General features: G+C 48.4%; 1 protein-coding gene across 1 annotated transcript; it reads right to left on the bottom strand.

Moving 5' to 3' along the window:
- Nucleotides 1-16,260: 16,260 nt before the first annotated feature.
- Nucleotides 16,261-21,080, bottom strand: LOC310962137 (uncharacterized protein). The gene is made up of 8 exons (XM_083934521.1): nt 21,049-21,080; nt 20,792-20,950; nt 19,256-19,444; nt 18,338-18,522; nt 17,988-18,244; nt 17,305-17,425; nt 17,067-17,202; nt 16,261-16,939 (listed from the first exon to the last, which is right to left on the bottom strand). Exons 2-8 carry the CDS (start codon nt 20,805-20,807, stop codon nt 16,749-16,751), a joined length of 1,095 nt encoding a protein of 364 aa, XP_083790647.1. The 5' UTR covers nt 20,808-20,950; nt 21,049-21,080; the 3' UTR covers nt 16,261-16,748.
- Between the last annotated feature and the right edge of the window lie 3,919 nt (nt 21,081-24,999).

Raw genomic sequence — 24,999 nt, 5'->3', positions numbered from 1 at the left:
TATGATGTTAATGGCACATAAGTAATACGTTCAAATAAACACCTGTTTTATGAATCAGTCACTAAATCATCTGTTGGAAACATGTTTTCTCTGTGGGTCAAAACGAGGCAGCAGCTTTCCTCTAAAGTGAAAATGAGTAGAAAATATAGAGCTGCAGAAAGATGACACCATATTGTTCAACATATTTGTGTCTTTATTTGTTCTGTGCTGTGAATATTTGCTTTTGGAGCGCACAGACGAGACGGGAGATGGGAATTTCACACTGTGCTGCTGGCCAAAGTGTGGGGGGGGGGGTATTTAAGCAGACGGGAGGTTTCTGTGTTGTCCTCGCCATCTCCTGGTCTCTCTCTGTCTTGTGTTTGTGGTTCTCTGCCTTCAGCGTATGAGCTCATGCTGATATTTCTACATCCTCACAGGACTCAGACACGACCGTATGTCATTTTCCAGTGGACCCTGAGAAGAATCGTGTCACCTCAGCTGTACGTCCACAACCGTCTAAAAGCAACTCTTCCTGTTGCATCCTTCAGTCTTTTCCCAACGCCATCTGCCTTCTGCTTCCTCATCAGTTCTGTGTTTGGGTCCAAACCTTTATTGAGCAAACGTGACAGGAAGCAATGCTGAAAGTCCGGATAATGTTAGGGCGCACTCCCACTGTGCCTCCGTACCGTGCCCCAGCACGTTTCACGGCTAAAGTCTGGTTCCTTTGACCAGTGTGAGTGCAACCGTACCACGTCTAGGAGCGGCACGCTTGTCGTCCACGGCCCGTTTGGGAGAGGTGGGCTTTTGTAAAGCACGTTTGCACATGTACGAGCACGAGCGTGCGCACGTGTACAGGGACAAGGCCTACGGCGGTTCTGAGGTCATTTCCTGTGCGCCTGTTGGGACATAGAAAAAAGAAGGAGGGACCATGCGTGGACATTTAAAACAATGGCGGCGAAAGGTTCACGTTGGTGTGATGCGGAGGTGGAGTGTTTACTGCAGATTTGGTCGATGAAAAGATTCAAAAACAGTCGACAAGACGCACAAAAACTCAGAGGTCTACGGAAAGATCTGGAAACAAAGCCACTCATCGCCATGACGTCATCAATGCGTGTGACGTGTTACGGCGTGATGACGTATAGGCAGCAAGAAGCATTCTCCGAGGCCCAGGTAGTGTGAGTACAAACGGGCCTGGAGGGGGGGACAAGGACCCTAAAGCACGGGGCACGGGACGGAGGAACAGTGGGAGTGCGCCCTTAAACGCCAAAGTACGGGACCCCAGCTTCAGTGCTGTCTCCAGTTCTCTTTATACACGTGTCTTCTCTTAGCCTCTTCTCTCCTGTGGGTGGTCTAAGACAATTTAAAACAAATTAAAACATGATCCCACACATTCAATCAACCACAACGCCTTGTGATACGATACTCAGTAGTTATTAGAATCCAGCCTTTCACTCAGATATCGTTGTATCAGCAACAAACGTGTCACATCCAGGGCTCTGTTGAGATGCTGAGTGTTGTGAGTGGGTCCATCTCTCCCCGGTGGACCGTTGGATCTATATTGAGTGTTATGACCAACCCACCGTACTGTCTTCCTGTTACATTCCTGTCTTGTACTTGATGCTCACGGCTAAAGTTATGCGGGAGATCTCCTGACACTTGGGTTGACTCACCAAAACCCCACGGGAAGAATGTTGGTCGCATCCAATCATGCCATTTGCGCTCCCCATTTGGTTTTATCGCAGACTACGCACTTCTCCACCTCGTTCACTTCCCCAGTCACATCAATATCACATCGCCAGTCGCTCGTGGTGATATCAAACAGTCCGGTGGGAGCACTTTAGCTCATCCTCGGGCTACAGAACAGAAAGTGCTGTACGGTCATTGCATTTCACTGCAGTCCAAGAGTTCCCTATGCATTTATACAGTAGGCTTTGCTTCACAGTGTAATGTTGCTCAAAGGATCAGCTCACACAACCAAACGTATATTCTGATAGCCATGCAGATAGTTTGATATACGCCCAGGTTTAATGACGCCCACCGCGGAGATTTCCGCCTACAGCCGAGCACAATGATGAATGACATGGAAGAGAGGATTCTGGAGGACTCCGAAGTCCCTCAGAATAAAGGAGGAAGGAGCTAACATGGCTGCTGCAGTCAACATTTTACATTTGGTCAGGGATACCATCACATCACCAACCAATAAAAACCACCACCGCAGATTAATGTTGGTACAACTCTTCGCTGTTTGACCGCGGGAAAAAGGCAGCTGTGCAGATGATAAAGGTCCTATCCAGCTTCGATGACTCGCTCACTCCTGATATTCACGCCACTTTTCTGTGTCCGGTGCTCGACACTGCCCCCACGATTTCAGGTGGTACTGCAGTGTTTGCTCCGTATCTATACGCATCCGTCAGCTTTCAGGATACGGACAGAGATACGGAGGAAGTGGACGCAGAGGACGCACAGAAGGCTCTGTATCTAACGTAGAGCAGAAATTAGCCTTTAGGAGAACTCTTAGGGCGCACTCACACTGTCCATCCGTCCCGTGCCCGAGGACTATCAGGGCTAAAGTCTAGGTCCTTTGTGAGTGCAACCGTACCACGTCTAGGAGCCTAGGAGACGAGGGGGGGGGGATAAGGACCCTAAAGCACGGGGCACGGGACAGAAGTGTGAGTGCGCCCTAAGATTAAATGTTTCCTTCCTGAGAGCTGTTTGATAGAGCGCCTCATTGATCTTTCATTGTTTTCTGAGGGGTGGAGCTAAATATCTATCTGTGAATATGGATCACGCGCTCCATACTTCACCATTTCGCTCTCTTCACATCTCTATCTGTACCTTTCTCCACCGTCCTCATGCCTTCCCCCTCCCCCTCCTTTCCTTTCCCTCCATCCTTCCCATTCTTCCTTCCCCACCGGTTTAACGCTCTTCCCAAAAACACTGACAGACATGTTCTGAAATGGCTTTCTCCTGTGAAAAGTCCCACCGGTCACTTAAAGCAACTAAAAGGGCCAGAATCCCCCGTCGGCAGCTTCATGACGTCTGTTCGATGACACGTCTCACGTAGAAAGCACCTCCCTGGGAAAATCCAAGGGAATTCATGACACCAGAGCCGTTAGTGACATTCCATGTCGCCTAAGTGGAGGTAAAGATTGTTTATCCATCTAGTAAAACGTCTCAGTCCATCCTCAGCTGTCATCACGGTGCTGCTCAGACCTGCTTCTTAACCCGTCCTGAGTGATGGGATCACAAGTGGACGGCTCTGAGTGCAGGTGTGAATGCACCTTTTATTTCAGGTTCATAAAATGCACCTGAATTCACAAATATGTTGGATATTACTACCGATCTTTGCAACATGGCCGGCCGGGCTGTAACAAACAATGAACACATTTATTTCCTGTGTGTTCTTCACAATAAAAGTCGCTGTCTCATCTCATCTCATCTTCAACCTCTTATCCGGGGTCGGGTCTCAGGTGCAGCAGCTCCAGCAGGGACCCCAAACTCCCTTTCCAGGGCCTCATTAACCAGCTCTAACTGGGGGATCCTGAGGCGTTCCCAGGCCAGTGTGGAGATCTAATCTCTCCACCTGGTCCTGGGTCTTCCCCGAGGCCTCCTCCCAGCTGGACGTGCCTGGAACACCTCCCTAGGGAGGCGCCCAGGGTTCATCCTTACCAGATGATCCTGAACCACCTCAACTGGCTCCTTTCAACGCAAAGGAGCAGCGGCTCTACTCCGAGTTCCTCACGGATGCTGAACTTCTCACCCTATAAGTCGATGTTATTCTGTTATTTAAAAGCTTTTATTCAGAGGCAGAAGAAACAGGAAATGGGTTTGAATGTGTTTTCATCAGCAGTGATTTGAAATGACTCGAGCTGAACACAGACACTTTTAAAAACATCTTCCTCTCTGCTGCCCTGCACAGATCAGCGCACGGAGACGTATTTTCAGGTTCATATGTACTGAACATATTTCACACACACACAAGTGACATGGGTCGGCACACACACACACACACACACAGACAGGAGGAATCACTTCTTCTTTAGTCATATGTGAGATTAACAACTGTAACTCTGTATCGTATCGTTCTAGAAGAGACAGATATCCTCATCGAACCGTGTCTGAACCAGAGAAACTGATATATCGTTTGGTGGTGACTCCCCTTAAACACAGCATATAAGCGGGTGTGGTGTCGTGTGCAAACAGTCGGACACATGCCCAAGAACTGGAGCGATGTCTCCAAAAACAAATCTAAACTGTCAGACGGGCTGGAGCCGGAGTGAGATCAATGCTTCTGTAAGTCATTTAAAGCCCGACTTACTCAGAGTGCTGCTTCGTGACTTTCAGTCTGTTGTTGCTGGTGATTCTTTTAGAAATACGCTTCATTACCACCAACGTTCACTTCACTGTAACTGCATGTGGCTCTTAATGCTGATATTTGTGATTGTCAGTTGCATATGAAGGGGTCAATGTTGCACCAAATGTCTCCATATTACCTCATTTAAATATGTGCAAAAAGCCCAGGAGCACTAAGGGCGCCCTCCCACTGTGCGTCCGTCCCGTGCCCCGTGCTTTAGGGTCCTTGTCCCCCCCTCCAGAGGGCCGCAAACGGCAAGCGTGCCGCTCCTAGACGCGGTACGGTTGCACTCACACTGGTCAAAGGAACCAGACTTTAGCCGAGAAACGTGCTGGGGCACGGGACGGACGCACAGTGGGAGGGCGCCCCTAGACTACCCTTAACTACACTGACACTATTTGTTGTCAGTGCTTTGAGACCCGTTTCTTTCGTCTCATTTCTGCAGGTTTCACAGACACTAAAGCTGCTCCTGTTCATGTAACACGGCCCAACAACAGCGGCCGTGCCACGTTGTTTTGCTCCTGTGTTTCCCGTGACTCCTCCCCCTGTGGGTAACCTCCAGATAGAGTTAATTACTTGAGTGTTGCTCCAGAAAAACTAGTCAAAGATAAGGGCTGGAAACTGCTGACGCGGCCTGATATGGTTAATAGTTAGCTTAGAGACCTAAATCCTCCCCACCTCATTAGCATTCCTCCAGTTTTCCCTCAAAAGCCCCGGTTTTATGAGAGCATTTCCTAAATTAAATATTAGCTCATAGCAGGAGAAGAGATGTGTGTGTGACAGTGGAGCAGCTGGAGCACGAGGAATACTGTTCGACCGCTGAGTAAGTGTGACATCTGAGGCGGCACGACGGTTCAAATTCTGTCCAGAACCGGTGATAATTATCATCGTTCATCTTTTGTGAGCGGAAAAAAAGATTGAAATGTGGATGAAAGTCAGCGTGAAGGCAAGCGGACCGCGTGTGTACTCACACTGGTCAAAGGAACTAGACTTTACGGATGGTCAGTGTGAGTGCGCCCTTAAACTCCAAGAGACCGGCGGTTACACGCAGAAAGCTGCACAGGGCCGTACATCAACCCTGCAGCAGGACCGGGCGGTATCTGCTCCTCCTGCCAGCGCCCCACAGAATGACCTCCAGCAGGCTGCTGGTGTGCACGAAGGCCCGATGTCCTCCAGTTGGACCTGTGCTCACAGCCCAGCGCTCTGCAGGTCCGCCATTGGCGTTCTCTTCACAGACAAGAGCAGGTTCACACTGAGCCCATGAACGAGTCTGACGACGCCATGATGAACGTTCTGCTGCCTGATAAAAGTCTGATTTTTTTATTTGAGACGTGATTTTGAATCCCGCCCTCAGCGGGTCGTAGATTCTGGTTCCCACGGACCGTTGTTACATCATTCTGTTTCCTTCATCTTCTGCAGCAGCTGTAAGTCTATGCGGTGAAAACCTGTGCATGACTGTGGTGAACAAAAGCACTGCTCCTTAAAAGTTGATGACTCGAGTCTCCAGTTGACCTGTAAGTTAATGCCCTGGTTAAAAAAGCCTCATGGTGTACAAACATCATGTAGGAGTGTGTGTGTGTGTGTGTGTGTGTGTGTGTGTGTGTGTGTGTGTGCATGTGTGTGTGTGCATGTGTGTGTGCATGTGTGTTAGCTCCTCCAGTTTGCCCAAGTTGTTGGCTGCTTGCAGGAGTTTAAATGACCCATGTGTCTTAGTTTGAAGCCCATAACTTTGCCACTGTAAGCTTTTTAAAAGGAGCAGACTCTTGTGGAGCTCAGCATCCACCTCTGGTGCTCATTAGCCGCCCTCCCTGGAGCCTGCAGGAGCTCATTATTGGTGCTCAGTATTGATTATGGAACAGCTTCAACAGCACATCCCCAGCCCCTTCATATACCACAGCCTGCAAAGTTTGGTTCTGCTCTCTCCGGCCGACAGGAGCTCCCCGGACACATGTAAGTCCCTGCAACGACAGACGGAGCGAGCGAGAAGTCCGAGTGAACACGCTCGTAGCTTCTCTCTGCTCATTACTGAGGAGGGGTGTGTGTCCATGGATGTGACATGCTCCGTAGATGCACCAGCTACAGAGACTGTTATTAAAACTTAACCCTTCTGTTACCCTCAAGCTTTACTAACCCCGTTTATCCTCGTCGTCACTTCGACCGCAGCAATTTCAACATCCAGAAAATGATAAGAATCAAAGTTGTTACTCAGGTTTTTATGTCTGGTTCTCTACTCAAACGCACACCCACATGGCTACGCTTCTCCTTGATGCCAACATCACTTTCATCTGCACTTAGCTGGAACGGCTAACGCTAACGGCTAACGCTAACTGTCAGTCAAACTCCTCTAATCCTTGTTTTGATGCTGTGATTTTCTGGAGGGGACGGGTTCAAACAGGCTCAAACAGACTCCGGTCTCCTGGAGCTACTGGGCCGGGTCTGACCAACCTGGCAACCCCACTGCTGGACTTCTTTTTGGTTGTTGAGACGACGATCTTGAGACTCTAGAGGGAGCTGTTCTGCTCATTCTACACATTCAACCTTTGATATACGTCTGGAATCGTCGGTACGACTTTATTTTGCGTGCACTTCCTGTTGCCTCAGAGTGGTGCCTGCAGCAAAGACCCCTCTCAATTAACTTATTATTGTTCAAGACTTGTGAACGAGTGGATGCCTGAGTTTGTTTAAATCATCTTCATGTTATAGAACTGTAAACGCTCGCTGCCACTTTTGGGTTATGAAGCGAATTGGTGATTGTCTCACAGCACTTTGGCTTCTGCGTCTGAATGAAACGCACTGTGTTCAGATGTTGGCTGTCAGGTTGAGTTTGTGTAGTGCTCTCTCTCTCTCTCTCTCTCTCTCTCTCTCTCTCTCTCTCTCTGTCTCTCTCTCTCTCTGTCTCTCTCTCTCTCTCTCTCTCTCTCCCCCCCTCTCTCTCTCTCCGCGGTGCTCTGGCTGCTCTCGGCACATTGTTAAATGCACACGTTCCCATTTTACAGATTCTTTTTGTGCCATTAATATTTGATGCTTTTGTGTGGGAGCAGAAATATTCCATTATTTATATCGAAGCCAAACACAAAGACAAAGTCCAGTCTGGTGTCCGCGGCGCACACCCTGCACTTCGTTCCTGCTCTACGTCACTTTATCGCACATGGAAGGAGAACTTTGAGAAGACTCAACAGGTGCGTTCACACTATGGTCGAATACCCGGAATGAGGCGGGTCTATCTCGCCAAAACGCCCCAAATTTGCATGTGAGCGGCCTCTTTTTTCAATTTTGAGAGAAGCCCGGCTGCTGATTGGATGGAGCTCTCAGCAGGAAGTGACGTGTGGTCGAACAGACGCCACAACAACACGGAGAAGAAGAGGAGACACTTTTATCCAGAGGAGAAGAAGAAGAACACAGAAAATGATCTGTGCACGAGCATCTGTGCACGGGCATCTGTGCACGAGCATCTGTGCACGGGCATCTGTGCACGAGCGTCTGTGCACGAGCATCTGTGCACAATCATCTGTGCACGAGCATTTGTGCACAATCATCTGCGCACGAGCATCTGTGCACGAGCATCTGTGCACGAGCATCCGTGCACGAGCATCTGTGCACGAGCATCTGTGCACGAGCATCTGTGCACGGGCATCTGTGCACGAGCATCTGTGCACGGGCTTGTTTAAATGAGTGCTGCAGCGTTGGATCCTTTACCCACATGTTGTTTGATGTGTGTACCCTCCTGAGTCCGTCCTGATCTCTGATCTGTTGTGTTTCACTCTCAGAGCAGTCTGGTGACGTTTGAGCAGTTTGAACCAATCAGCGTTGGTTTCTTTGGTGGATTGAAGTGAAACAGAAGAGACTGTTGAGTGTAAACAACATGGAGGCTTCCACGGATGAGATGAGCAGCTATGGAGCGAGCCGCTCACTAACTCTTTGTTCTCTGGATCCTTCTGTTGAATATGGACCGGGCTCCTGAAATTGGGCCTTTGATCCGTAAATTCACGTTAAACACAAAGGGAAAATCTCCTTTACCCACATGTTGTTTCCTTTCTGAGCTTTGCCTCCACGCTGTTAGCACGTCACACGCTTCACTCATCTGATTGGTTGGTTTGGCCCGTGTGTTGGTGACAGACAGATGGTTTATCCAATCAGAAACCAGGATTTTCACCCCTTCACAAAGATCTTTAAACCAGAGTTCACATGGATCTGCTGAGACCAGGAGGATCTGGAGGAGTCAGGTTAGCAAGGTGAGGAACAACTTGTACTAAACGATGAATAAAAACAAACAGAAACAAGATTTCCAAGGCTGCGTTAACAGTTTCTCTGCGACCATCTTTGACCTGAAGCAAGAACCTGCTGCTTCCACTTCTCCGGTCCTGAAAGCCGAGCAGCTCAGCTCCTCAGAAAAGTATTAAGAAGTCATCAAAGTGGAAGAGAAACTCATGCGGTGCCCTCGAGGAGTGAGAGGAAATGTAACTTTTGCCATTTAAATGAGTGAAACATATGGTTCCAGAAACCTCCGGGAGGAGCAGATCAGCATGGAGCATGGCACCGCAGTGAGAGCGAGGGCGCCTCACGACAGGAAGCACCCTCGCTCATTAAGTCATGTTTTTGCCGTCCAGTCATTAAAAAAGAGCCTCGGGGGGAAACATTAGTGCGGATGTGGAGCGAACGTGAAGACAACAGAGGGACACACACACCACAGACCTCCAACGACGACGCAGAGAAGTGAACAAATGAACGACAACTGTTTGACTCTTTGTTTGAGGTTTATGAATAAATTATAATAAAATATTCAACCCCTCACCTTTAAAGGGTCTCCTTTAAATTCAAAAATGACAAAAAGCCTCAATAAACAACACAAACATTCACTGATACTGAGACTCTGTGATTTAAACGCTGTGGACGATGAGATTGTATTTAATACCGCTCTTTAAATCATGATCGACACCAAACGTTGATGCTCCTGATGTTGATTTAACAGGTTTGGAGGACGCAGCTTTGATTGAACGTGTTTCTGATAAAGTTTATGTATTTTCTGAGTCTGTGTCTAAATCCTGAGAGTGTGAGAGAGAAAGAGGGAGGAAAGCTTCAGGTGCCCTGGAGTCCACATCACCGAGGGCCTGACCCGGATGCTGCACACTGACCAGAGGCGTGCACAGACTATTCAAGGGCAGGGGCGAAAAGGAAAAAGAAATGGCACATATAGCACAACCTCGCCACTGAAGAGGACACTTTAGCACACGTTTATGCTCCTAGAGGACACTTTAACACACGTTTATGCTCCTAGAGGACACATTAACACATGTTTATGCTCCTAGAGGGCACTTAAGCACACGTTTATGCTCCTAGAGGACACTTTAACACACCTTTCGTCTCCTAGAGGACACTTTAGCACACGTTTAGGCTCCTAGAGGACACTTTAACACACGTTTAGGCTCCTAGAGGACACTTTAGCACACGTTCAGGCTTCTAGAGGACACTTTAGCACACGTTTATGATCCTAGAGGACACTTTAGCACAGGTTTATGCTCCTAGAGGACACTTTAGCACACGTTTATGCTCCTAGAGGACACTTTAGCACGTTTATGCTCCTAGAGGACACTTTAACACACGTTTATGCTCCTAGAGGACACTTTAGCACACGTTTATGCTCCTAGAGGACACTTTAGCACATGTTTATGCTCCTAGAGGACACTTTAACACACGTTTATGCTCCTAGAGGACACTTTAGCACACGTTTATGCTCCTAGAGGACACTTTAACACACGTTTATGCTCCTAGAGGACACTTTTACACATGTTTATGCTCCTAGAGGACACTTTAACACACCTTTCGTCTCCTATAGGACACTTTAGCACACGTTTATGCTCCTAGAGGACACTTTAACACACACTTATGCTCCTAGAGGACACTTGAACACACCTGTCGTCTCCTAGAGGACACTTTAACACACGTTTAGGCTCCTAGAGGACACTTAAGCTCACGTTTAGGCTCCTAGGGGACACTTTAACACACGTTTAGGCTCCTAGAGGACACTTTAGCACAAGTTTAGGCTCCTAGAGGACACTTTAACACTCGTTTAGGCTCCTAGAGCAGCCTACATGCTCTCACGCTTTACAAGCCACCCCCTCCGTAAATACAGGTTATAAATGAGCACCTTCAGGGGAGCAGCAGGGCATGACTATCAAAAAGCAGAAGAGCAAACACCAGAAACGTTTGAGCCCTGACGTTACGTTCCAGCGCTCTGACCTCAGTGTTATTCATGAACCAGTTGCGGGGGCGATGGTAAAGTCACCCCTGGCGTCACCCGAGCCCCCGTCAGTGCCCACACTCCTTCAGACGATGTCAACAAATTGAATCCTGGACATCTGCAGCTTCCCTCTGATTGAGTTACTCAGCTTGTTGCACCTTATGAGTTTTCCACACGGCCTCCGCAACCCGTGTCAGCATCCGGCAGGTGCAATGCTGAGACCGTCAAAGGTGTGAACTGCTGCGTGTGCGTAGGTGAAAGTCACCGGTGTGTGTTTGATGAGATCTGTGTGCACTGTGCAACACCTTACACACTCACTGCTGTGTGGAGGTGATGATAGCGTGTTGTTGTTGTTGTGATGCCGTGGAAGATCCGTGCTGCCTTGTTACATAAAAATAGGAAATCTCCATGATGCACCGGGGGAATCCAGCTGCAGAGAGCGAATAACTTCAAACACCATCCTGCTCCATCAGCTGGTTTCTTACTCTTCCCTATCTGTGCTGTTCTCCTTTGTCCTTGATGCACGGATGTTGTTGTTGATGTGTATTAGCGGGGAGGTTAAGCATGTGACGGTAGCACACGGTATATACTCGTCTGTGGGAACTGCAAGCATAGGGAAGGGGTTACCATAGCAACAGTGGGAAGGAGCGGCGGTGTTGAGATAGCACAACAGCGTTTGGAGTTGAGCATGCTCAAAGTCATCTGTCACTTTGTTGTTGGGCTACACTCGATACAGAGACGCTGTTCCTGCAGCTCGTCTGCGTACGAAGAGGATGTTTGTGTGCCGGAGATTAATGGGGAACGACTTTGTGCAAGGACAAAGGAGCGTTGCACGTGGGCAGGATTAGCATCAGATCTTTCCAGGGCCGTGCAGACAGAGATATATATATATACCCAGATGCTGCACTGGCCATAGCGGTCCAATGGAGCGACACAGCGACACTGTGGGGGGAGCTGCTCCTCCTTATTAATATGTGGAGTAATGAGGTCCTAATCTATGGAGGCAGGAGGTCCAGCCACTGTTAAAATCATCATCTGTTGTTGGATTTTCAAGCATTTGGTTCGTTGCAAATGTAAGACATGAATTTACAGGATGCTTAAGGTTAAATTAGAGATGCAGAAGTATAATTGTTTAGTGTAGAGATGGAAACACTTTAACAGTCTCCATCACAGCATCAGCTTAAAGTGAAATCATCCCAAGGTCTCCTTCTGCAAATACACTCATCAGATAAGAGACAGTTTTTTTCTGTAACAAATATTAAGGTAGAAATCCAGGAGAGATGCTAACAGCCGGACGTGGCTAACAGTGATTAGCTCGGGGCAGTACGGTGAAGGCATTCAAAGGTCTTTTTCAACCACTAATGCTGCTGAAAATAATAGCAAACCCCTGCAGCAGCATGAGAAGAGTCCCTACACACAACACAAAGCAGCATTGGGCGCTACCGCCTCCTTCATAGGAAATGGATGGAACAGCTGCCGCAAAGCGTTTTGACTGTGTATCATGTGTAGAGGCCTTAAGGGCGCACTCCCACTGTTCCTCCGTGCCGTGCCCCGTGCTTTAGGGTCCTTGTCCCCCCCTCCAGGCCCGTTTGTACTCACACTACCTGGGCCTCGGAGAATGCTTCTTGCTGCCTATACGTCATCACGCCGTAACACGTCACACGCATTGATGACGTCATGGCGATGCGTGGCGTTGTTTCCAGATCTTTCCGTAGACCTCAGAGTTTTTGTGCGTCTTGTCGACTGTTTTTGAATCTTTTCATCGACCAAATCTGCAGTAAACACTCCACCTCCGCATCACACCAACGTGAACCTTTCACCGCCGTTGTTTGAAATGTCCGCGCATGGTCCCTCCTTCTTTTTTCTACGTCCCAACAGGCGCACAGGAAATGACCTCAGAACCGACGAGGCCTCGTGCTCGTACACGTGCAAACGCGCTTTACTAAAGCCCACCTCTCCCAAACGGGCTGTGGACGGCAAGCGTGCCGCTCCTAGACGCGGTACAGTTGCACTCACACTGGTCAAAGGAACCAGACTTTAGCCGTGAAACCAGTTTGGGCATGGGACGGAGGCACAGTGGGAGTGCGCCTTAAGTCTCCCTTGAATTTGCCCTTTGAGAGGAGACCCAGAAGTTCAAAGTCTGAGTGCAAGTACTCTGCAAAGATGCTCTGAAATAAGACTTCACCTGCAATGATGCAATGTCTGAGTCCATTCAGTAAATATATCAGCAACAGTGATAGTGGAAGAACTACCAGGGGAACAAAACTGTCCAACTCAAACAGAAAACACGTTATTTGTTATTTTAAATGCATTTGCATGTTTCTCCGCCTGAAGGATCCATGAACTCCTCACTAAACACGGAGTCGTCTGAATAATAGAATAAAAACAGCATGTTCGTTGTATGAAATGGGATATTGTTCCAAAGCACACCATGATAATATATTATTGAATGCATCGTTCGTGTTGCGAGGGATCTTCTTTACCCAGGGTGCAACATTTTAAACAACGACATGTTATGTAAAGAAGGGAAACAGTGGGTGCAACACAAGCGTTTAGACGCACAGTCTAAACAGACAGGGCTTCTTTAACACGTCCTCATCATGTGCTCAGCAGCAAGTTTCTGCTGTAACTTCACACTTTGATATAAAATCATGAAGTTCTGATACGGGTGAACATTCGGTCGACCGCTGAGATCGTGCTGCTTAAAGAAGAAGGTGGTTATTTCAATAAACACACTGAAACCGTCACACAGGGGCGGAGGAAGAAGACTTCACTGTATAATAACCCAAAGCCACCAACGGAGGCGGGGAAAGCTTCAGCTCGCAACAAAGCCCGGCTATTATATTGTTCTGGGGCGCTCGTCTGTAATAGCAGGTTTAATGCAGGTGGAAATGATGGCGATTATCTCCCCCGCTGCAGTGGGAGATGCTGCCGCAGTCATGTCGAAGTCATTGTGTGAGGAGGTTGATGGGAGTCACCTGGTCGATTACAGAAAGCTGAGGGCAGGATGTTATGCTCCGCGGTCCCTCGTCTCCCATCTCAACCGCACTTTCCCTCACACCGTACTTTCCCTCCGTGAGCTGAGCCGTCCCTGTCTCGGCTCGCTCCGTCTCTTCCCCTCCCGTTGGTGTTCGGTGATGCATTGTTTCTGCCTTAACCTAACTCAAGTGCACAAACGCAGGCCTTTCGAGTGCCAAAAGGTCCATTTCATGCATGGTTGAGTTCACCAAACACAACGTTAGCATCAGAACTATAGGGCTGCAACGAGTTTTTGGTGTTTTTGTCATTCTGTGTGTGTGTGTGTGTGTGTGTGTGTGTGTGTGTGTGTGTGTGTGTGTGTGTGTGTGTGTGTGTGTGTGTGTGTGTGTGTGTGTGTGTGTGTGTGTGTGTGTGTGTGTTGTTTCTGAAAACGAGTCTCCACTAGAAACCTGTAAACATGGCGTCTGTTTTATATTTGATATGAAACAATGTAGAATGTGTTTGTCCCTGCTCAATAAACTTCTAATCTAATCTAATCAGTCTGAGATCAAATGACAAAATGCATGAAACACCAAGCACCCTCCCACTGTTCCTCCGTGCCGTGCCCCGTGCTTAAGGGTCCTTGTCCCCCCCTCCAGGCCCGTTTGTACTCACACTACCTGGGCCTCGGAGAATGCTTCTTGCTGCCTATACGTCATCACGCCGTAACACGTCACACGCATTGATGACGTCATGGCGATGCGTGGCTTTGTTTCCAGATCTTTCCGTAGACCTCAGAGTTTTTGTGCGTCTTGTCGACTGTTTTTGAATCTTTTCATCGACCAAATCTGCAGTAAACACTCCACCTCCGCATCACACCAACGTGAACCTTTCACCGCCATTGTTTGAAATGTCCGCGCATGGTCCCTCCTTCTTTTTTCCATGTCCCAACAGGCGCACAGGAAATGACCTCAGAACCGCCGTAGGCCTCGTGCTCGTACACGTGCGCACGCTCGTGCTCGTACACGTGCGCACACTCGTGCTCGTACACATGAGCACGCACGTGCTCGTACATGTGCAAACGTGCTTTACTAAAGCCCACCTCTCCCAAACGGGTCGTGGACGGCAAGCGTGCCGCTCCTAGACGTGGTACGGTTGCACTCACACTGGTCAAAGGAACCAGACTTTAGCCGTGACACGTGCTGGGGCACGGTACGGAGGAACAGTGGGAGTGTCTCACCAAATTTTGTGCACCCAGTCTAACAAATGGAGCAGAATTCCTGTCTCGTAAAACCTTTTCCAAGCCATTTTTGGTATAAACATGGCCTCTGTTTACGTCCCTGTTTGATGCTGAAGAATTAGACCTGCACTGAGCACGGACCTCAACCCAACCGTGAGCCGGGTCGTATCATCCAACATCGTGGTGGACCTCACTGATGCAGCCAGGTTCTCACATGTGGAGGAAGAACCACATATGGGTGTAATGTTGAGGCGTCCACATACTTTTGACCATGTAGTGTACCACTGCTGGGTTGCATGGCAACAAGGGCCTGGATCATCTCCCTTATCCCCCCTTAATCTAATTTAGAGAATACAATTTCAATAAATCTGCATTATCTTCACCTTTGGTTTAAATGTGACGTCCTGGCAGCGTAACATCTCACTACACATGTTTTTATTTTTACATCAGGCACAAAAGATTAGAGAAACTGGGACTGAAATGGGATTAATGTAATCCCATTGCATGTAATCCGTCACTTTCCAAACCTGCGCAGCCTCTATATGACAAGCAATATGAGATTATAAGATTAATCTCAGTGTTTATTATAGAGTTAGGGGACGGCGCTTGTTATTCGCTGGGTGAGAAAACAACAGTGATGCAGAGTGTGTCTGTTCAATGGTTCAATGAAATCCTCATTACTTCAGTTTTTAGATGATTTTAAGTGCAGTTTAAGGGTCCTGTGTTTTAATATGGGTTGAAACTTCGGGCCGTCCACAAGAACGCAGGTGTGTTTGAAAGTGTGTGTGTTTGAAAGTGTGTGTTTCTGTTTCCTGGTTCGTCCTTTCGTCCACACTAACCTCAGCTGTCGCTCCTGACACCAGAGTTTTCAGGGTCCAGGGTGAACTTTGTGTTAAAGTGCGGTGTCAGCAGTCATGTGTGGACGGGAAAACCAGTGTTTCCATGGAGACGTGTGGAGCGCTCTAGACGTGATCAGCTGACGGAGGCAGATTTTGCGGTTTCATGTGGATGGAGCTGAGATGTGCTCCTTTGCGTTGAAAGGGGCCAGTTGAGGTGGTTCAGGATCATCTGGTAAGGATGAACCCTGGGCGGGTTGAAGACGAAATGAGATGAGATGAGATGAGATGAGATGAGATCAGATCAGTGACGAATTCCCCGGCAAATAGGCTTATGTAGACCCCAACACTACCCCCTAAACCTGACCCTAACACTACCCCCTTCCCTATGCTGCTGTATCAGATTTACTTTATTAACTAACTATTGTTTGGCGCGTGTGCAGGTTCATGGAATTGACTTAAAGTGTCCATGTTTGGGTCATTTCTGTGTAAAGCCAGTTCTCTAAATGTGTGAGGTATTCCTAGTTAATGTCTGTACCATGAGATAATTAGATGACCTACCAGTAAAAATGAACATGTTCCCAAAATGCCTGTGTACGTGTGGACTCGGCCGATAGCTCTTGGTTTTTGAACAAAAAATACATGAAGCTCAAGCCAAAGTTAATAACAGGTGATGTTTTATGAAAGACTTAGTTGCAAACATCAATATGTTGCTTTTAAAGTAGAGAGGAAACACTAGTCTGCACTCACATCTGTTGAATGCAGCTTCGACTGATCACATGAGAAACAGCTTCAGTCTCAAACACTAGCTCAGGATACAGGGTTGGTGTTCAGTGATGAGTTCGGTCAAGGCAGAAACATTAACGCAAGTGCACAAACGCAGGCTTTAGAGTGACTAAAGGTCCATTTCATGCATGGTTGAGTTCTGAAATGTGTCGTAATAAAGGCGAGCGCTGTCCATGTTGCTTTAAAGTAGAGAGGAAACACTAGTCTGCACTCAGATCTGTTGAATGCATTGCAGCTTCGACTGATCACATGAGAAACAGCTTCGTTCTCAGAATACAGAGTGAACAAAGTAGACGTTCATTATCTGGATCCAGGGCCCAGAGCCAACGCTGTGGTTTGCGTACAGGTGTCCCGGTGTTAGGCGTGGCAGAGCAGCTTGTCGGCTTGAAGACTGGAGAGACTCTTGTTTCGCAGGTCTGGAGGACTCACGCATCTCAGGCTGTCCCGAGGCGACAGCGCGGCCTTGGTCTGTCCCATCCACTGCACCAAGGAGACGATGTCACAGTCACACTGCCACATGTTGTCGTGGAGGGAGAGCTTCTTCAGGTCTAACAGGGGTCAGAATATCACAATTATCATTCACATTGAATAAACAGTCAGCATTATACTCTACCTCTACTATCATGAGTCACTCCTGCTCCTGTCAAAGACGGGGCAGGCTGGCGGTAGTCGTACCAGGCATGTGGGCGAACGTGTTTCCATCCACCGTCTTCAGGCGGTTTCCGCTGAGAGCCACCTGAGAAAGCTTGGCCATGTTCCTGAACACATCCGGCGGCAGGTGCTCCAGCTCATTGTTCCTCAGGTAGAGTTCCTGTTTCAATATTCAGAACATCTGTTTTTAGGGCATTTACTCAAAGAAGCACAGAAAGAAACGTACCCATACATGGATGGACACTTTAAGCGTCTGCGTTACCTGTAAGTTGCCCAGTCCATCGAAAACCGACCAGCTCAGCGTGGACAGAAGGTTGTTGTCCAGGACCAGCATCTCCAGAGATCGGAGCGGTCTGAAGGCTCCAGCAGGGACGTTCTTCAGACTGGATTTAGAGAGGGAGAATTACATCAATACACTGAACAACTACTGTATCTAACATAGGAAACTTTAAACTAAACCTAACCCCAAATATAACAAACTTCTCTCTGATATTAAGTCGTATCTTGTTTTGTCTCCTCAGTGTAGAAAACCTGCCCCAAACCAAACCAAGGCCCAGTTTCAACGACAACGCCCGCGGGTGAAGACGACTAAATATTGGATCAGATGTGTAGCACTGTACGGCGTCCTGCTTCTCCGGTGTTAGAGAGAGAAGGAGAAGGACATTTCCCAGCATGCACCAGCTCTGGGTGCTGTTGTGTGGCAGCGCTCCACAGCTCCACCTACACACCTGACGTGCACACGACATCACATTTACACACTTTAGTGTCACCGTGTGCACGCAGAGTTCCCCCAAAGACGCTCGTCTACACGTGGAGTAAAAAGTGAGGCATCTCCTTTCGTTCGTCTTCCTCTTAACGGGGCCCAAACTTTAACTAGTTACAGATTTATTCCCAATGGCAGTGAGAGGTTGATAGAACGATCAACTGAAGGGAAAACGTCACGACCTGTTATTGTCTAAGTTCAGAAACATGAGCCGCCTGAGACCCGTGAAGGCCGTGGGTGAGATCCTCTGGATGCGATTCAAGGAAAGGTCCAGAACTTTGAGGGCGATCAGAGGCTTGAACGCATTAGACGGGAGAGTCGTCAGCGCGTTGAGAGGAAGATCCAAGTCTGACAAGTTCCTCATTCCAGCAAACATGGCAGGTTTGAGGATGCCGATCTGGTTCTGTCCCAGCATGAGGAAGCGAAGGCTCAGGAGGTCCTAGAGACGCGAAAGGAACAGCGTTTTTTGGTGGTCAGATTAGGACATTGTTGATCGCTGTACATGTAATCAATTCCTCTCCAAACTCTTTACCTGGAATCCCCTCGGTGGGAGATTGGTGATGTGGTTGCCGTAGAGATTGAGGAGCATCAGTTGCTTGGCGCCAGAGAGGGCCTGGGGGTGGATGGACTTGATAGCGTTTCGTTCCAGGTTGATACTCTCGATCTTGGGTACTGATCTCAGAGCATTGGCCTTCAGGTCTGTGATACCGTTCTCACCTTTAGACAGCAGTGGGAAGATGGTTACTGATGCAGTTATGGACTTGTACTTAGAAAGCACCTTTCTTTGCTTCTGACCACTCAAAGTGCTTTCACACTACTTTCACATTCACACAGGTGGCGGTTGACATCTACATACCATCTAATCTAACCATTCACACCACATTTACACACCCATGCTCAGCACAGGGTTCAGTGTTTTGCCCAAGGAGGGAGCTGGGGATTGAACCACTGATCTCTCGAATGGAGGACGACCCACTCTACTACTGAGCCACAGCAACCCGTTATGTTATACGTTATGACCCACACTGCTTATGTTTACTTGCAGTAAGTGATAGTTACATGATTGTGAAAGCACTTTGCTCCGCACTCAAAGTTCAAATCAGTTGAACTTTGACGTTTCAAAAGCTCAACCAATGAGAGAGAAGCTTTGAGTGTGGCGTTTGCGTTTCCTAGGCAACCAGAGAGCCTAGAAAGATGGAGAAACGTATTGTTTGTGTGTCGGAGTTTCCCGAACTATTTAACCATTAAAGTCGTTTCAGGATCAGAAGAAAACGTAAAGATGGAGGTTCATCAGCATCACAGTTCACCAGCTAACGGTTGCTACGATGCTAACGCTGACTCAGCCGTTTACTGGGTCTCTGCGCCCGACCTTGCGGTGAGCCCAGAGCACAAAAACCTGATCATGTGACGGCCCCTTCAGGGATGATTTCATTAACCACAGGGTATTCACCTAGTTTGAGGATCCAGGCATCAGGTGGCAGTTTAGAGGGAAAGGCACGAAGCCCCCTCTTATGACAGTTGACCTCTGACTTTTCTGGAGCAGACTTCCTGGAGCATCTACAGACTTCAGGACAGCCCGTCGCAGCCTCCACCATCCATAAGATCACCAGCATCAACCACGCCAAGCGCTGCATCTTCCCTGCAGAGTGGAGGATGGAGAGAGAGAGAGAGAGAGAGAGAGACAGCCTTGATATTGAGAAATGAGTTGTGGTTATAAAGAATGTTTTATTATTATATCAGCAGGTGGTAAAAGCATAAATATGTACTGGAAATGAAACCCCTGTAAATAAGGCAGCTGTAGATGTTAACGTTGGACAGCTGTGGGTGGAGTCATCATCTCTAAGGGCGCCCTCCCACTGTGCCTCTGTACCGTGCCCCAGCACGTTTCACAGCTAAAGTCTGGTTCCTTTGACCAGTGTGAGTGCAGCCGTACCACGTCTAGGAGCGGCACGCTTGCCGTCCACGGCCCGTTTGGGAGAGGTGGGCTTTTATAAAGCACGTTTGCACGTGTACGAGCACGAGCGTGCGCACGTGTACGCGCACGAGGCCTACGGCGGTTCTGAGGTCATTTCCTGTGCGCCTGTTGGGACATAGAAAAAAGAAGGAGGGACCATGCGCTGACATTTAAAACAATGGCGGTGAAAGGTTCACGTTGGTGTGATGCGGAGGTGGAGTGTTTACTGCAGATTTGGTCGATGAAAAGATTCAAAAACAGTCGACAAGACGCACAAAAACTCTGAGGTCTATGGAAAGATCTGGAAACAAAGCCACGCATCGCCATGACGTCATCAATGCGTGTGACGTGTTACGGCGTGATGACGTACAGCAAGAAGCATTCTCCGAGGCCCAGGTAGTGTGAGTACAAACGGGCCTGGAGGGGGGGACAAGGACCCTAAAGCACGGGGCACGGGACGGAGGAACAGTGGGAGGGCGCCCTCAGAAGCCGATGCTCGTTATCAGTGAGTTCGGCTGGAATGTGATGAGGATTTCTGATTTGATGCCCAGTCTTTGGCTGCAGCTAAAGAAACAATGTGTTACCAAAGTCATATCACGGAGAGAAGTGTTTAAAAGCTGTCCTTTCTAAATGAAACTGAAGGAAGTTAAAGTAGCAATTAATACAATACATACAACTATCACGTCTGACAAGAAGACACTTTAACTTTCAATCAAATCTATTCAAAGACTACCGTTCATATAAAAGAGGTGTCAGATCTGAAATGTGTCTGAGGTTCATTTTGAAGCCTGTGACGAGACGATCCTTTGCAACATCAATAGAAAAGCAGAGCAACCAAGCAATGCCCCTCACGTTACAGTGGCACAGACACTTTCCATCAGTACAAACATTAACACCTGTTCATCATCTCATAGAACTGAGCTGACTGAGGTGTGTTTGATTTCTCCCGTTCGCCTTTAAAACTGATGCAAGAGGGAAAAACCCAAAGGTGAGAAGACTGAAGCTGTTGTCCTGCAGCTGGGTGCCACTTACCTGAACACGCAGCCATCACTCTTCCCAAACAACACTGGTTCCTCCAGATGTCGGTCGACCACGTTTTCAGCCGTCCAACAGGTCGAATGTTTCCTTGGTGAGCGTCCGTTACACTGTTCGAGCAGCGGCCTGCAGCCTCCTCCACTGAGCTGTCAGTGACTTTAGAGATACACAAATTTAATTCTTTTTAACATCGGAGGACACGCTGCAAAATACAGAGAGATGCAAGTATGAAGTGCCCTTTCTCTCTCTCTCACCTGAATAAAAGACTTGCCTGTGGAGCAGTGGAGCAGTGGAGCAGTGTGGGAACACACAGCGAACAATGGAAGCAGGGTGTGAAACTCTCAGAGTCGCAAGTTCTGCAAAGTCACAGAGCCCAGAGAAATATGGCACCCACAGATTATGGCATCAGTCCATGTTACACTGCCAGGTCTACTGTGTGTGTGTGTGTGTGTGTGCGTGTGTGTGTGTGTGTGTGTGTGTGTGTGTGTGTGTGTTGCTTTCTCCTTTGGATCGAACTTTGGGCATTCAAACATTCAAATTTAAAGGGTTCGTTCCAGATTCAAGATTGTTTATTTGTTGCATATGTATGTAATACATATATATAATGTATTATATGTGTATTAAATTCAGCAGCAGTCGCTGGCTGTGAAATTCTTGCGTCTCAGGCCGTAGTGGCGTGCACAGACTTTTTGAAGGGCAGGGGCGAATAGGAACAAAAGGGCACATATAGCGCGTCCATGCCACCGTAGAGAGCGCACGTTTGGTGTCTGCCAGACGTCGGGTAGATGTGCAGATCATGTCAGTCTTGGGTCTCATGCTGCTGCAGAGGTTTGCTGTTATTTTCAGCAGCATTAGTGGTTAAAAAAGACCTTTAAATGCCTTCACCGTACTGCCTCGAGCTAATCACTGTTAGCCACGTCCGGCTGTTAGCATGTGTGTCAATGAGAAACTGCTGATTTGCAGTGTGTTCCCTAAAAGGCACTTTAAATTACATAAAACTCAGCAACAAATACACAACAGCACGCAGCAGATCATTCATGACACAGTTATGATCATTCTCCTCAAAAATACGCTCGTTTTAAGCCTCTGGTGCGATGATTTAACATTTCCCATCTGCCGGTGCTGTGTCGCTGCGGCTGCATGTGGAAGTGGGTCAGGACGGTAATTCCTTATGAGAGGAGCGAGCAGAGGAACTGCCAAACGTGTCACTCTCTGTTACACAGCACTGAGAAGACTGAGGACTCAGAGGATGGAGAGGGGGGAAGGAGGGGAGGGTGGAGGAGGAGGAAGCAGAAGCACAGAGACTCAGACAGAAAGACAGGAACCAGAGGAGAGGGAGGAAGGAACTGTGAGAACATGGAGGAGCGTAGTGGGCGAGAGAGGAGGACTGAGGTAGAGGTGGAGGTAGAGAGAGCGAGAATGAAGGGAGTGTCAGCGATGACTGGGGCGGTCTTGGTCCTCATGTCCACGAGCTGCACCAGAATCTTAGAGATACTGCCCCCCCGAGGCTAAATCACGGTCAGACTCACCGCCGATGGTTCTGAGATTACAAACCATCTGGAGGAGTGTCATTAGAGGCCTTCACAGTGCAGTGTGTGTGTGTGTGTGTGTGTGTGTGTGTGTGTATGTCCAGAACCTGATGTAACATAGTTTACAGAGTACCTGGAGTCCCACCCCCCCCCCCCCCCCCCCCCCCTCCTGGCACCTGCTGTTGGACATAAAGTGAAATTCTGGTGTAAAATCTTCCCAGGGTCTTTTTCAGCAAATATGTTGTCCCCGTGTGTGCGTGGGTTTTCTCCGGGTTCTCCGGTTTCCTCCCACAGTCCAAAGACGTGCAGGTGTTCGGTTCATTGATGACTCTAAATCACCCGTAGGTGTGAATGGTTGTCTGTCTCTGTTTGTCTCTATGTGTCCTGTGATAGACTGGCGTCCTGTCCAGGGTGGACCCCGCCTCACGCCCGATGTCAGCTGGGATCGGCTCCAGCCCCCCCACGACCCCGACAGGGACAAGAGGCTGAAGATGGATGGATGAACGCTCAAACATTTATTGTTATTGTTCAGAGAACAAGAACAGAGACAAGGAAACACAGTTAGCATCTAACAGAACAGCAGCCTGCGTGTGATGAACACTGTCTAATAAAGTGCATGGAGAATATTTACAGGATATGAAGAAACATGGAGAAAAGTGTTAAGATATAAACAGAGGTAGAATCTAGAAAAAGGTTTGAGTTGTCAAAGTTGAAATCAGTCTTGGAACAAATGTAAATAACCCTCATGCCTCTCTCACATTTACACTCACACTCATTCTGGCTGATATTTAACTTTCACAGCTGTTCTGTGAACTATTCATAGGGAGGTTGTCAAAGTTCAATATCAGCCAGAATGAAGTTATTGTTTATAGGAATCATATCAAACGCACAGCTCCACCTTCATACTTTGCTAACGCTGCAGACAAAAGGGGGTTAAAGTGAAATCCTGCATCAGGACTCAAGCTCTCTGCTGCCACCGAGTGTGTGTAGTTAGCAAGTGCAGCCCCTTCTGTCATCATCACTGCACTCCAATCACACCCCTGACGTCTGGCACTACTGAGTGTGAAGTGTATAGAATGATATCAGGGCGCCCTCCCACTGTGCCTCCGTCCCGTGCCCCGTGCTTTAGGGTCCTTGTCCCCCCCTCCAGGCCCGTTTGTACTCACACTACCTGGGCCTCGGAGAATGCTTCTTGCTGCCTATACGTCATCACGCCGTAACACGTCACACGCATTGATGACGTCATGGCGATGCGTGGCTTTGTTTCCAGATCTTTCCGTAGACCTCGGAGTTTTTGTGCGTCTTGTCGACTGTTTTTGAATCTTTTCATCGACCAAATCTGCAGTAAACACTCCACCTCCGCATCACACCAACGTGAACCTTTCACCGCCATTGTTTGAAATGTCCGTGCATGGTCCCTCCTTCTTTTTTCTACGTCCCAACAGGCGCACAGGAAATGACCTCAGAACCGCCGTAGGCCTCGTGCTCGTACACGTGTGCACGCTCGTGCTCGTACACGTGCAAACGTGCTTTACTAAAGCCCACCTCTCCCAAACGGGCCGTGGACGGCAAGCGTGCCGCTCCTAGACGCGATACGGTTGCACTCACACTGGTCAAGGGAACCAGACTTTGGCCGTGAAACGTGCTGGGGCACGGTACGGAGGCACAGTGGGATAGTTTGTCAACCTCAGTAGATGTGATGAAATTGTTTCATCCGGCAAGAAATCCTCTGATTGAACCGAAATAAAGTTGAATGAAGGGCGTGGCAGATAGAGATGCACAACTATTAAAGAGAGGGAAGCAGATTGAGAGAGAGAGAGAGAGAGAGAGAGAGAGAGAGAGAGAGAGAGAGAGAGAGAGAGAGAGAGAGAGAGAGAGAGAGAGAGAGAGAGAGAGAGAGAGAGAGAGAGAGAGAGAGAGAGAGAGAGAGAGAGAGAGAGAGAGAGAGAGAGAGAGAGAGAGAGAGAGAGAGAGAGAGAGGAGCAGGAAGAGCAAACGGAGCTGCAGACGCTCCATCTGTCTGCACGCAGCCATCTGAAGCTGTTCACAGCCACTCTACCCACAGCAGATGGTCATTCATTTTGCATGGCACGCTTCCAATCCAAAAATGTGTTGACAGTGGCCCAGCGCCATCAAATCGGAGCTCAGATGGATCAGGTGGCGTTTTTATGGAGGAGTCGTCGTTTGCAGAGGCTCCCAAAAGTTTGACAGTCTGAAAAGTTGCTGTAACAGAAATGAGCTTATTAAAGAGAGTCATGTCAGCGTGTAGTCAAGTGTACTGAGTCTGTGAGTCATCCAACCAATCCATATAAAGGTTGAATGTGTAGAATGAGCAGAACAGCTCCATCTAGTGTCTCCAGATCGTCGTCTCAACAACAAAAAAGAAGTCCAGCAGTGGGGTTGCCAGGTTGGTCAGACCCGGCCCAGTAGCTCCAGGAGAGCGGAGTCTGTTTGAGCCTGTTTGAACCCGTCTCCTCCAGAAAATCACAGCATAAAAACAAGGATTAGAGGAGTTTGACTGACAGTTAGCGTTAGCCGTTAGCATTAGCCGTTCCAGCTAAGTGCAGATGAAAGTGATGTTAGCATCAAGGAGAAGCGTAGCCATGTGGGCGTGCGTTTGAATGGCGTTCCTCTCCTTTCTCTCAGTCCATGGAGTGAATGCTCGGCCTATAGTGA

The sequence above is a fragment of the Echiichthys vipera genome, assembly GCF_963691815.1.
Source record: "Echiichthys vipera genome assembly, chromosome: 19".
Lineage (NCBI taxonomy): Eukaryota > Metazoa > Chordata > Actinopteri > Perciformes > Trachinidae > Echiichthys > Echiichthys vipera.
The sequence above is the reverse complement of the archived record's forward strand: the minus strand, read 5'-3'. Positions and strand labels throughout refer to the sequence as shown.